The 14981-nt window shown below is 38.5% G+C and overlaps 1 protein-coding gene across 11 annotated transcripts in view; it reads right to left on the bottom strand.

The window, feature by feature from the left end:
- CACNA2D1 (calcium voltage-gated channel auxiliary subunit alpha2delta 1) overlaps nt 1-14758 on the bottom strand; it is a 353423-nt gene extending 338665 nt beyond the window's left edge. For 5 of the 11 annotated variants that reach the window (XM_085083490.1, XM_085083507.1, XM_085083532.1 and 2 more), the window contains exon 1: nt 14037-14757. In XM_085083490.1, the coding sequence (XP_084939616.1) occupies nt 14037-14131 (95 nt within the window). In that variant the 5' untranslated portion in view covers nt 14132-14757. Of the gene's footprint in view, nt 1-14036 lie in introns of all 11 variants that reach the window. The other 6 variants (XM_085083524.1, XM_085083540.1, XM_085083544.1 and 3 more) reach the window with 3 other exon arrangements.
- Nucleotides 14759-14981: the final 223 nt, after the last annotated feature.

Genomic DNA, 14981 nt, shown 5'->3' with positions numbered 1-14981 from the left:
AGAAGGGACTTTTAAAGGCCATCTAGTCCAACTTCCTACAATGGACAGGGACATCTTTAACTAGATCAGATGGCACAGACCCCCATCCACACTGACCTGAAATGTTTCCAGGGAATATGTTTTATCAGAGTAATTAACTAAAAATTTCTTCAGATGAACTAAATAAATTGGCACTGGATCAAAAAATCTGAAAGCCTACAGTAGAAATATTCTATTTCATCTCATATTATGACACCATTCAATACTTAGACCTTTCAAGTGAACTTAAAAATGAAACAGTTTTTGATGTTTTTTCTTTTTAAAAAATGTAACAGTTGAAAATATAAAAGTTGGGAAATGGAAAAAGTACTGTCCAGCTCCCAAGTAATACAGACGGGAGCTTCTGCTCTTTCAGCTTTCTCTTCAATACAAATTTAGAAGCTTAACATTTCAGAAGCACCATGATAACTTTTAACAAATTGATCCACAAGATACTTAGTTGTAATATCAAGGCATTTTGTATATTTAATCTGAATTTTCCTTACCTTAATTTGCAGGCTAAAGTCTATGAAGTAGCTGATGGCCTGAATATGCCTTCATCTTTACCATACTTTTAATAGCAATAAGAATTCAGACCTTTATTCTGCTTTGATATGTAATAGAAAAAATCAGCACTTACACAGCATATTACATTTGAAAGCACTGTCCAATCAATTCTCTTTGCCTTTCTGAAGAATTCACTGATGAAGGAGAAAAATGGGTAAGGATAAGAAACCCAAACTGCAAAACTCCCATATTGTTGTAAATAAATGGTTTAGAAGCTTTAATCCAGTCCCAACTTACAACTCTGAAACTATGTAAATTCAAATCAGGTCTAGTTTTGAGATGCATAGAATTGAGCTTTTCTTCTAAAAACAAAAGGTAAGCACCAATGATAAGCATTACATTTGTATGGAGGCAGACAAGTAGAGGTGAAGTACTTGAGCTGAGAGAAAAATCAGATGGCCATTAGACTGCTGGCTTTAAAGCTTCCGAGATTTATTTTTTTACTGTATCATTTCAATATCATTTCAGATTCTCAGAGAACGACCCAAACAATGTAGAATAACGATACTTCACAGTAAATAGCCCTTATTTTTACATTGATTTTGTTTAGATAGACACTGAGTGCTAAAAAGATTGTGTAATTGCTGCGTTCTGAAAACAGACAGCATTATCAGCCAAGAAAACCTTCATTAGTTCATTATCCAATTTTCCCAGGTGAAAGAAATGTTGCATGGAGAGTGTTTGTCTGTGTCAAATCACATAGTAACAAACCACAAACTGAATCCATCTAAATTACTGTTGAATTAGAAGCTCTATTTCACAGCAACAAACAAAACTGCGTACCTCATGCAGCCTAGATTTGCCTACCAAATACTTGTTTAAGAACTTTGGAATAAAATACATTTAAAATACTGCAATTTTTGTGGGGTTTTTGGTTGGGTTTTTCTGTTTCTTTGTTTGTTTTAAGAAAAAATAGCTTATTACTTTGCAGACATTGTGGGAATGTTTTGTTATAGGTAATGAAGAACTGCTTTATTTTATGCAGTCTTTGAGTGATATTGCACATTATCCTGGTTTGAAGGTTATCAATCTGACCAATCTGACCATTAAGAAAGCCTTAACTAAGTTCTATCCAAATACACATCCCTAAGTATCAGTGTAGGAAATCTGGAACTGGTACACGAGAAATCTAAAATGTGAAGCATTGAAATCTGTTAAATTTGGATATGGTTGCTCACAAAATCACCACACAATTAACCACAGAGCTAAACACAAAATAAGTGTGATTTTTTTTCAGCCAGGTAGGTAACTAGAACAGCAAGTATTTCTCTTGTGTATTGCTAATATTTCCTGTTTGTTACTTTTCAGGGAAAATCCTAGCTAGAAAATAATTCCTGCCCAGTGAAAGGATGTACCAATTATTGAGGCTGCCCAGCTTAAAAAACATGGCAGTAACCAGCAATCTCTGTTTCTGCAGTGAAACAAGGTCCTAGAAATACAAAAAATCCAAACATCTCAAATTATCTCTTTGAATAGGATATCCTTACCATAGCTTTTGGCTAATAGTTTACTTTCAGTTACAAAGGCAGATTCTTCTGTCCTCTCTCCACACAGTGGCAATTACTATTAGTTTCACATTACTAGAGACAAGGCATGTCCTTTGCAGCTTTACCAAAGTTATCTACAAAATCCACCAATGTTACAGTGGGGTTGCATTTTAGTAATATTCTCAATGAAAGGTGTTTCCAGTAGGAAAAAAAAACAGCTGGTTTTGTTACTGAAGACAGGATCACAACAAAGATATTCTAAGGAAAACAATTTAAGGTTTAAGGCAGTTTCTTATCTTGCTACTCCTAGTTTTCAAGCTTTACACCTGGATAACTCTTAAATTTTTTTAAGGTTTTTTTTAAGGATTTTTTAAAATACTAATCATCATTTTATTTTATAAACACATAATTCCCACAGAGAGTAATGGGACAATTGTAGAGTAGAATACTATACACTAAAAAGAAATAGAGCCCCAGTTAATGAGATGTGTGGAACAAAATATTTAATCATCAATGTTTAACCTGAATTTGCAAGGCTGAAAGCATCACTAATGAATACATAATGTGTTTGTGGAAGCACAGATACCTGCAAGAATAACAGAGCATGTTTGGGCAAAACTACCTTGCAGGTCATAAAGTACTTTATTCTATCAATAAATGGAGTTATGAGAGGAAAAACTGCTATCAATAAAATACCTGCAAGCAAATTATTGCTCCATACATCCATACAATATTCTTTATGGTCATTTGTTAACTGTAACTCTCACCATCCATGCAAAGAAGTGACGGGTATGTTTAATTTTAATTTTGCAGACTGGGAGAGTGTATCTATACAAGGAACATATATAGAAGATGAATAAAGACACTGGCCAAGTGCTTCTATTAGCAAAGTAGCTATCATATCAGAATTTCACCTCATGTCCCCACAAAAAACATCAGTATCATCTTCCAGAGTAAATCCAGCTTCACTGGAAACAAATACAAAGTTAGTCTGTAAATTTCTTGCCAATTTTAATTCTAATTAGCTGAAAACGCAAGACTTCATACACAAAGATGAATGAATTACTCAGTTGTGCATAATGAGGGGTTAAATTAAATTACTTCTATCATTCTTACCATTCCAGATTAAGTTCTAGAATTAATTGCTTAAGAAGGAAAAAAGAAAAAACCAACAAAAAAACAACACTACAGAAAAATACATTTGCAAAAGCCAGTTGGAGTTATCCTGAACATTACTAGACATTGCAGTGCTTCGAAAAGGAAAGTATTTCTTCCTTACAATTCCACACTTTTATGTAATAAAATCATGTTTGTTCCTAATCTGGGGGAACATTTCTCAGTGCCTTCCGGCAATTAAGAACTTCTTTTTTACATGGACACTTGCTCAGTGGGGCACAGACAATGAAGTGGTGTCAGAGCTTATCATTTAAAAGGAAGACAAATGACCACATCTGATATCACACATGGTTTCCTTGGGATATCTTACTATTCCCCGCTGCAAAGCCTAATACAATCATGTATTACATTTTATTTTATGTAATTTTCACAATCAGGCCTTGACAGTGATGACTCATTCTGTTGCAATGAAACCTGTGTGTGTTTAATCAGAAATTATTTTATGTGGATTCATCCTTGCACTCAGGATTTAAATGATACAGGACTGATACTCATTATGCTGAAATTACACTGGTGCAAAGAAGGATGAAATTGGGTACCCAACCATTTCCAAAGACATTTAGAGTGTATCCTAGACATACTCTTAGTCATGCACAAATCCCTCATGTATTTCTAATCAGTCAAAAGAGACCACATTCTGCCTTCAATTACCGCAAACCTTTTCCCCATGTGTATATTATAGGAAAATCTCCTTAAGACATGTTCCTGCACATATTAGTGAGTCTCTCCCAGCTTATAACTTTACCACATAATCTAAAATATGTTCACAACAGAAAAAAAGTCTAATCAAGAAGATGCTAAAGCAATAAAAGTGCCTTGATAAATAACAAAAAAAAATTGGTAAGGACTACACTTCTGTTGCTACTGTCTGTAGCAAACAAAAATAATTGCAATGAACACTATGTTACTCCTGCTTGAAGTCTTAAGAGTCTTGGTGATTGTCAGGTAATTAGTGATTGCTGATGATCATCTTAGGCACGCTACTAGTCTGTAAACTGAAAAAATTATGTACTTTTCTTAGCATCTTTCTCACAGAAACAGGACGCCTTGCGTTATTAAACACATTGAATCAAGCAGGATGACAATTTGGATGTCATTCCCATTTTAGAAATGGAATAAAACCAGCAGCAGCCTGCACTGCAAAAGAAGAAACAGATCACATTAATGAATTTGTGTCATGAACCCTTGGCTACTATTGTATCTGACTATTGTCTCTTTTCCAAGTATGGAATATTCACAGTACAAATGTCAGAAAATCCCAGGATGCACAGCTCCCAGTGCTTTCCACAGTGAGAACCACGACTGGCAAAGGAGTGCAAGGAGCACACTGTAGGCATGAGTCACTCGCTGGCTTCTCTTCACCATACTGTCTGCCGATTTTTGCTGACTCCTGTTAGTTTCTAAAAATGCTGTTAAGCTTATGTTTCGCAATCTGTGTACATCCAAGAAGTACAGATCTTGGGGATTAACTTCTTCCAGATCCCCAGATCACAAGTTACCAAAAGAAGCAGATATGATGGTACCTTTTCTGCTAAGATTCTATTAAAAATCCCTTTGAGAACCAGGCAAACCCAGGGTACCATCCATCCAGGAACGGTTTGGTCATGCCAGTTTCTGAGGTAACGTGGGAATATAGCAAACACACATCTTAATAAATTAGGTTTAACAGCTTAACAACACTTTTCAACTACAGAAGGCTTTAGAGGCATTAGCTAACAAATTAATCTTGACAATAAACCCTTGCCTGACTAAATGGTAAGATACTAAAGTTTCCTACATTACTGAGAGAAATTAATATGGAAAACTAAGGTACAAAACTTAAGAAATAAGGCAAGGCAGATAGAGGGAGGCAGATACTAATAAAGACAGGCATTTAATGATAAAAACTCATCCATGGTGTACACAATCCAGGATGTACCTCACAGAAAACAAAATATTTGTGATTAAATAAAAGTAAATTAAAAAGTCTATCACCTCTTCTTTTTTTTTTTTTTCTCCTTTCAAAATTGGTGCCACTGAATTCATTTCTGAGGAAAGTCTCAGATCAAGAAACACTTCCTGCATTAAAAAAAAAACACACACAGCTAACCAACCTAACGCAGGATACTTTCCACAGAAGATGAGAGAGCAAGAAGGCATATTGCTCACTACCCTTAGTCTCAATTCCAACATGTACCATTCTTCACTTTAACCTACCTCTGAAAAATTCTAAAGAACTTGTTACACCCACATATAAAAAGAATAAAATTACAAGTGAGGTGAACAGAAAAAAATGGACATTCAATAATATCTGCAGAAATTACTCTACTTACCAAAGAATAGTATGTTATCTTTTATATTTTAATCTAATTCAATCAATGGAAAGAATACTGCCATATACTGCAAAGAGGAAAAAAAAAAAAGGAACTTCTGCATTAACATCTGCATGAGAAACCATCACATTTCTGGATTAAACTCACAAAACAGAGTTTTAAGGGCAGAGCATTCCCCAAGTAAAGAGCATTGCCTCCCAGTACAGGGCTGTATTTAGGATCCACAAGACTTCTACCAGGTAGACTACCTCAGTCCACACTGGGGGAAAATGATTACTGTGAGGCTTTGTTTAGCCATTTACAAAAAAGCCATTTTTCTCATCACTAGTCCACATCAGAATATCATTAATTAAAAATTGCCTTTTAGTGGACTGTTGAACTTATTCCTCAACATTTTGACTGGTCTCATGGAACATGGGATCTATATATGAGTGACCTGTAAGAGTCAGGGAAAGAATAGTAAGATCCCTAACTTTGTAATTTGTGCTTCGTGTCATGTCTTTTTCATTACTCTTCTCTTTCCTGCAGTGTTGATAACTCAATTAATCCATTTCAGACTGCAAAATATTTCACTTCAATAATCTTAGACAGAACAGCTCCCGTGACTCAGTTCCCTCCTAAGGAAAAGGTTTGAATTTCTAATCAAGAGTTAACATACACCTAGTGTGGCAAATTTCTGCTCATTTCTAGAATGAAGAAAACTTCCCTTTTACTGTTTTTTTTTTTTTAAGACCACCTTAGTGTATAAAGAAAAATGCAGCACAGTATTAAAAGTGACAATTGAGAAAAGTGGCGTGGCTTGATTTAGGTTTTGGTACTGCCACCACCCTTAGCCACAGAACTTTTGGAACTTTATTTTTATGCCTATTTTAAATAACATTTAGTCCATACGATGAAAATATAATAAAAATCCCAGTAAAGATAAGGACGAGAAAGTTATCACTTGGGAACATTTTAAGCTTCTAGACCAGTCTGGTGGGAACCTGCACAGGGTAAATAGGAGCACTTGAGCTCAACTCCTGTTTGGATGAATCAAGTCTAGCTTTTATCTTTTAAATAAAAATGAACATAATTTATCATCTGATTGCTACAAAAACTAGACCGTGGACTCAGCAACTCCTTTGTGTTCTTACTTCTCAAATCAGGTCAAAAGTGAATCTGATTTTACTATAATGAATAAATTTCAGAGAATTTGCTCACAGATTTAAACTGAAGCATTTTATGCTAAAAAAAGCACCTGTAATCCAATATATGCCTCCATGTTACATATAATAAAGGCTGTGCAAAAATTATTTTTAGTTCAAATGATCCACAGGACACATTTCTTTTAAAAAATCTTATTTCTGCATTTCTGGCTGAACATTCATGGTCCTAGAGAAACAAAGGAAATTAGAAAAAAAAAGAAAAATTCTTAAATCACTATGTAGAATATCTGTTACAAAATCAGTCTATAGTTCTTACCCCACTGAACTCTCAAATGGGAGGGAATGAGAATGTATTTGAAAGAGGGTGAAAATCCAATCAATCACTTTTTACAATAGTCAGCAATATTACAACTTCACATTCACATTCTATGGTTATTTCAGGCCTGCCTCAGAGTATAAAAAGTCTGATTTTGAATTACTGTAATTAACTGCAAAAGCTTGCTGATTTGTTGATGTAAAATAATGTCAATCATTTTCATAAACTTGTTAGAAACTTTGTAAATAAATAGCAAAAAAAGATACAAGGGACAGAAATTCACTCTTTATCATCATTTTGCTGTTGGCATGCAGAGAAAGGTATTGTAAGGAGGGACATAAGCAAAAACCATGGTCCTTTCCCTGCCATCATTAGAGTAACATTCCCAAACAGTGTGCCATATTCCTGTCACAGGGTGGCTGTGAGAGTCTATTTTCCATTTCAACCTGAAAACTTACTAAGTCTGGAAAGAAAGGAGGAAAGGAGGGAAGGTGTGAAACACTGAGTTTTCTCAGAAGCAGAGTAGGCCAAAAAATAGTTTGGAAAGCAGTGGAGAAGGAAAAGCAAAAGCCCTCTTGAGCTGAACAGCTGCAGGCACATGCCATTAATTTTAGCTATTAAAGGGTGCTGAAGTATATTTTGAAAATCTTCACTCTTGCACGGATTTTTCTGAGAGTATCAATGGGACTTCTTCATTCCAGGGGACAAGCAGCACAGTCTGGCCCTAATTGGAGAATACACAACATTACTGAAGTAGAAGTGCAGTTGACAGTAATTTCACTATCCGCATTAGGTGTTTCCACCTTAAATGTGAGCTGCTCCTGCAGCACCACTCATGTGCATTACACAGTACTGCATAACATAAAAATCATATTCTGCAAACAATATTGAATCCAGTTCTCTTTTACTATCAGAAATCAGGAGGGAAAGAAGAATCATAACTGCCCCTAGCAGCAGTGACCAATTTGCTACAGTAGGCAATGGCACAGCTGATACAAAACTCAGCTCTTGGTCTGATCCTACAGAGCCGAGCATAGCCCTATACTTGTTTGAGGACAGTTGAGTGGGATAAAGCTATTTAATTGATTTAGCAAGAGAGATAAATCAGAGCTGTAATCTCAAATGCAAATCATTTAAGTATTCATTGATACCTGTCTTGCAGCAGCTGTAAGGGGAATGAAAAAGCTGACGCAGGAATGAGCTGAGTGCTCCAAGACAGAACACACAGGCACTGCCCAGGGCTGGGGGCACAAATGCAGTTATTGCTTTGTACTTCTTGTATTCTGTGCATTTTCAAGGTGCTGGTATGGGGTTTTTATCCAGGACACCACAGACACTGAGCTGTCATTCTTTCCATCAAGAAAGCTGATTCAGCATTTGCAAAAGACGTAAATTAATTACGGTGTCTGACTTTGCCAAATTGTAGCTATGGTCCATTAAATTTATTCCAGTGTTGTTTCCTGGTAAATCTTTTCTTCTGTTAAAGGAAATATGTTAACAAGGCACTAGAAAACAACCTTTTCTGCCATCAAAAATATCACCTTTTGTCACAAAGGTCTTTATGAGCCCTCTAAACACGACATGCAGCCCAAGCATACGGGGATCAAAAGCCCAGGTATTGCTGCAAAGAAGTACAAAACAATCTGGGGCTCAATTCTACTTCTACCATGGTCAGCAACAGAGAGAATGAGTCATTTTTCTCTGCTAAAATGACTCTAAAGTGCAATCCCTATCTCACAGAGGTTTAAGCCAAATGTTGGTCTAGAAGATAAGACTACCTTGGATACAGGATTCTCGCAGAAGGCAAGGAAGGATCAAAGCACAAACATGTCAGATCACAGTCACCAGTGGGCAGCTAGAGTCTGGGTTGTTTCTTTGTTACAAAACATTAAAGCAGGAAGAATTTGACCATGCTTCCATCAATTTAAAATGCTCTGCTAGATAAATATTTTTAAGATCTGTACAACAGGCCTTCATTTAACAATGAATACATTTCAGGCTAATGTGCTGCCAAGCTCCAGCTCTCTTTCTAGCAGCTGAATTCTTGGATAAAATCATTTTGCAGGGTATGAGCAATGCAGTTCTGAAAATAGCATCACTGCAAAATGAAAGATGGCAAGAACCTCTATAATGCTGATTTACTTCAATGAAATTTCATCTTTTATGATTAATATCTGTTGTGATGTTTTCAGATGAATTTTCATACTTAATAAAATGTAAACGTATAGGATTTGTTAATTGTGAGGCTTCAACATAAATACCTAGGAGGGAAACAAACAAACAAAAAAACTTGTCCTTTCACAATTTACATCATAAGGTATGTAAAACAGAAAAATTCTATGTGGATTCAAATAATTTGCATTTACCATCGCCACAGGTACAGGGACATTAAAAAAAACAACAAACCAAAAACAAACAACAAGAAACCCTCCCACCACAAAATCAAAAAAATCCCACCAAAACACCAAAATAAACACCACCAATCAACAACCTGTTTCACACTTATTCTGTTTCTACTAGAAGAATGGATTGGAGCAACACTCTTTAAAATATCAGTGGGTTTAAGCATCTTGCATAATGCTCAGCTTTTAGACATGCTGCTGAGAAAACACTAAGAGGTGATATTGCACTTCCCTGATTCTAAGTAGAGAATATCTTTTGGCTCTCTTTCCAATCCACTGATAAGAAGCTACACTTCAGTACTTTATTTTTTTTCCTAATAGTGAGTATTTTTAAATAGGTTGGAAAAATACCAATTTTCAAATGAGAAAGAGCCTGATATTTTATAATCCATTAATACAGCAGTCTTTTCTAATTAACATCAGCAGTTTAACTGCCATTCTTCTATCACAGACTTTAAGCTAAAAATGGGATTTTATGTATATAAGAGGTGTCAAAATTCCTAAGTCTGACAGTAGAAACAGATGAAAAGAAAACATCAGCAATGCCATCTATCTACCTTTGGTCACTGCTGCCATAGAGAAACTGATGCTGAGTGCCAAGCCCAGCCACACTCTCAGCAGGATCTACACTTGTTAGGTCCATGTGCAGAAGCCAAAAATATGAATGTCCCAGTTGTGCAAGCTGCAATTCATATGACTCATATAGACATCCCTGAGTTGTCCTAATGACACCAAAACAGTAAAGATGATTCATGCAAGTAAAAAAGTGGGAATACAGAACTTCTTTTCTAAAAATGTCCTGTATGCATACATATAGACATATGTTCATGTTCATAGGTATACTATTTTTATCCTCTTATATCATCTTTATCCACCAGTGTTTTACACCGTTTTATCTAACTGGCAGATCTGTCTTGAATATAATATATAATGTAATATATACATACAGAAAGGTGACCGAGGACGAAAATGTCTTAAAAGATAAAGGAAAGAGAGAAAAGGAGTGGCAGAAGAAAATTAGAGGTGGGGGGAAAGAACAAACATTAAGATATATCCACAATGATAAAGTAACTACAGAAACAGTCCCTTGATTTTGAAAGGCTTCATCTGTAGGGTTATAAAAATTAAAATATGTTTAGTTTGGTTGTTTTTTTGTTGTTGTTTTTTTTTTTTTTAATCAGTAGGAACAAGTTTATTATCAGAAAGCAGTAGGTGTATCTTTATGTAGTACATTACTCACTGTCAGTAACAATATCAACATGCTGTGCCAAAAGGATACTTAGGAATTACAATATATACTTAAACACAAGACTATCTCTCTCCATTCAGTATAGAGAAAAGAACAGAAATAAACTGAGTCCTGTGCTCTCGTTATCAGGAAACATCCAAACCTTGTATACTTGACAGTATGTTTTTTTCTGAAATCTGTACAGATGTGAATGATAAATATATATAGCTACAAAGAAAGAAGTGCTTTGCATACTGTGATAAAAGGAGTGTGGTTATAGTGCCAGGAGTACTACATACAATATTCTCATCTAAGTGCAAAATATCCGCTGTGTTGCATGTGTAACTGCAGGACTTGGAGTTGGTGTGTTAGAAGTAAGAACATGGTACCTTGTATGAGCAGACAGACCCCTAATACATGACACAATTAACATGATACATTTCAATGGAATGCAAGAGGCATCAATCAGCAGCCAAGCCTTACAGCTCAGATCAGAACACAATTACTACTACACTTAAATAGTTTACTTAAGGAAAGTCTTCTTCAATATTTGCAGTGAAATATTTCAACACCGGAAGCAACGAATGCAATACCACCTGCTGAGATTTGCAATGAAAAATTAATGCTACCATTTCATACAACACAAACCTTCACCTGAAAATCTCTGTATTTTTCGGGGTAAATATATCAGGACCTTTTTGCCTTATCAGAGAATTAAAATTAATCAAATTACTGGGATTCTATCAATCATGCATTGCATAAACCTTCAACATTTCTTGCTAAGAGTGCTACATGCTAGTATATTATTGCATTGGTGATAGGGACTTCTGAATGTTTTAGTAAAAGCACGTGTTAAAATATTTATTAATGCAGAAGAAACAGATGACTGAAGAAAAAATGATTGTATAATAATGAGTTGTTGAACAAATTATATACTGTATAGCCCTGAATATGCACATTTTTCACACAACAGCTGGGAAATCCTGCTTCCTCAGACTAACTTTTTAACTAAGAGAAAAAAGAGCCTGAAAATTATGGGGAGAAAGCAGGTAGCTAAGTACATAATATCAGCAAACCTCCAGTTCTTCAATTATTCATGGCCTTTCTTTCCTTTATTCTCCTCTCCCGTGTTTTTTTTTTATTCCTATTTTTAATATTCTTAATATATAATATCTTTTACATTAAGAGCATTTGCGTCATTTCTCTTTGTTCTTCCCCATTTGTAATTTTTAGTAGGAAATGAAACACTGCTGTCAAGTCTTAAAAAAGAGTAGAAAAATTGTTTCTGCTTCACCTGTTACATCATTACTTTTTGCTAAGCAGCTCTCCCTGCATCAACCTGTTGTGTGCTGCCTTCTAAACAAACTAAGCCTTGCTTGCACTTTGATTCCATTTCAAAAGGGAAACGGTGCTATGAAGGACGGACACTTGCTATAGATTATTTCTCTGATATTTCAAAAACAATGAGAAAAAAAGAGAGCCAACAGCAAGCAGACTGTGTAGAACATGGAAATGTTGATGACTAACATAATATTTTGAATTACTTTATCTTAGGCATAATTATAATTAAAGCTGTATGTTTCACTGTTGTCAATTTCTATTATCATGACTGTCAATAAAGGTAAATTCTTAAGGGACTTAGCAAAAATAGATGAAGAGACAAAACCAGTTTTAAAAGAATATCACCTATTATTATGTTAAAAAGTGATCTAGACTTCTATTTGAAATTATACATATTCTTTTTATACAGTATTATTTTAATTTCACTGGGTTCCATTTTTCTTTCTCTTTCAAACTCAGAAAAATCCATGTAAAAGATAAATTGTAATTAGTTGCGTATGATAACCTTATCAGCTCAGTGAGAAACCGTAAACACCAGAGCTCAGAGAACCGTAAATACGGGAGCTCAAACACATGAAAACAATGAATTTTAAAGCCCTGGGTTTGTATTTTGCTACGCTTGCTTCTACAAGGCACATCTTTATAAACTGCAGCACGAGAATATTTTAAAAGCTAGTTTTCCCTACAATCAAAGGCTGTATTTATTCAACTTAGGAGATATTAAGTGGCTCTTCTGCACTTATCTTTGTATTCCTTTCATTTAACAGTGCGAGCATCCCTTTGAGTCTTTCATAATGGAACCGATACTCAGAACTGAATCCAATTATAACAATCTACCAGCAGTACTAATTGGTGAAAATGCATTGCTGGTAATTACTGCAAACTCATCCTTCTGCCCAGGCAGAACGACACCAATAAATTCCACCCAGTGTTAAACAATGAGGAAAGACTACCATTAGCACTGTTTTTCTTATGTAAAATGCATTGAAGTGAGTCATCCACTTAAAAGTTACCTACTGCTAGCTTTAACCCAGATTCGGGGACTAAGGTAAGTGCTTCAAAAAACCAACCAAACAAAAAGAAGATAAAAATAATGAGGTGAGAGAGAAGAAAAGGGAAGAAAACACGATCACATAGTGCTTTGTCGTGGATTTTCTTTTTCCTATCTATAGGCGAATCTTCAATATGATGTATTGGCTTCCCTTCGCCTTTCTTTTATTGCATCATTATTATTTGATCTTTGCACTGCTCTGGGCAACACTTTCATGCTAATAATTCCGCAGCGCTTTAAAGATTTCTATCTCAGGGCCAGGCAAGGCACCGAGCTGCGTGCACCGCGAGCATCCTTCAGCTCTCGCCGAGGTATTTCTGAGAAGTACCGATCTGCAAGGCCAAGGCTGCAGAAAGCAGCTCTTCAGCTCGAAGCGTGCGAAAGCCCCTCCGGCGGGAGCCAGGCTGCGCACCCGCGGAGCCACAGCAGCCCCGAGCTCCGCGGGTGCGCTGGAGCCCCGCCAGGCCGGAGCTGGGGTTGGGAATTCCCAGCCGTGCCCGCCTGCCCGCTGCCCGTGCCGGCTGCGGAAACGCAACGAAATCCGCCTTCCGCGTGGATTTTAATAAAATTGCGAAAGTTTTCAGATTTTTTTGTAAACAGTGTTGAAACTCCATCCAGGCTGGAATAACCTCAGTGGGAGGAAGGGGCGGACTCTGTGTAACTCGAAACTTTCTTCCCGGCAAGGATGACCTGACGGGGTGTATTTGGGAGCCGCTCCGGAGCGGGATTCCCAGGCGAAGCCTTTACCTCAAAAGTCCCGCCGCCGGCCGTCACCGGAGCTTCCCCCTCCCGGCGACCGCCCCGGCGGGACCTTCTGCTAGCCTGACTCTTTTCTAAGCTAAAGCAACCGAAAATCCACAATTTTCTCCCATCGCCACTTTCCGCCCGGACTAACTTGATTTCCCTTTGTATTGTCGCTGTCCCTGGCGCCGAGGAGCGCCCCCGGCCCCGCCGTGCCCCCGCCCCGCACCCCCGGAGCCCGGCGGGACTTACGTGGTGGCCGAGGGGAAGGGTCCCTCCGAGGAGTGGTTCATCACCAGGGACTGGAAAAGTGTCAGGCTAAAGAACAGCAGCCAGCCAGCAGCCATCTTCCTGATCGAAGATCGATCCCCCTTCCCCAAGTCGGCGAGACGGCAATAATAATAAATTCAATTACGGTGTGTGTGGCGGTGCGGGGGGGCCGTGGTTCTTTAAAGCCTCCTCCGCTCCCCCCACCCGCCCCCTCGCAGGAGGCGCAGCCCAGAGATGCGCGGAGAAGCGGGAGCGCGGCCGAGGGTGGGGAGGAGGAGGAGGAGAAACGATGGAGATCTGTGGGTGGAGTGGGGGAAGAGGCGAAACAGAGAAAAGAGAGCGAGCGAACGAGAGATACTCCACTCTCTGCTACTCCAGCAGCAGCTCCGGCTCCATCTGATCCGCCGCCATCAGCGCTACTTTTGTAACAGATCCTACTCTGCGTGTGTGTGCGCGCGTCCTTCCCTGATTTATTCCCCAGCAGAAGGAGCAGGAGAGAGGCAGGCGGGGTGGCGGCTCCTGAAAGAAGAGGAGGCAGGCAGGGCAGAGAGTTGCAGACGGGCGGATCGCTGCCGGCTCCTGCCTTCCGTGCCGGCAGCGGGCAAAGTCGCGGCGAGCGGCGGGGGCGAGCGGCGGGCCCTGCGGCGGCCGCGCTCCATACAAGGCGCGCAGCAACTCCGCGGCCGGGCCGCCCCGGGGCCGCGCTGCCGCCGCCCCGCCCCGCCCTGCGCCGCCCCGCGCAGCCCCCACGCTATTTTTAAAACCGCTTCGTGCCTTATTTTAATTCCAGCCCCCTCCTCCCTTCTCGGCGGCGGCAGCAGCCGCGCGCAGCCCGTGTGCCACCAGTCGGGGCTGCGATTTAAATAGATATTTTATGGATGTGTCTATAAATGCCGCTCTGCCCGCGGCCGGCTGGAGCAGCGCTGC

This window comes from Lichenostomus cassidix, chromosome 1Aa, assembly GCF_008360975.1.
Source record: "Lichenostomus cassidix isolate B80296 chromosome 1Aa, HeHo_3.0, whole genome shotgun sequence".
In the NCBI taxonomy this organism is placed as follows: domain Eukaryota; kingdom Metazoa; phylum Chordata; class Aves; order Passeriformes; family Meliphagidae; genus Lichenostomus; species Lichenostomus cassidix.
Note: the sequence above shows the minus strand (reverse complement) of the source record. Positions and strands in the feature narration are given on the sequence as shown.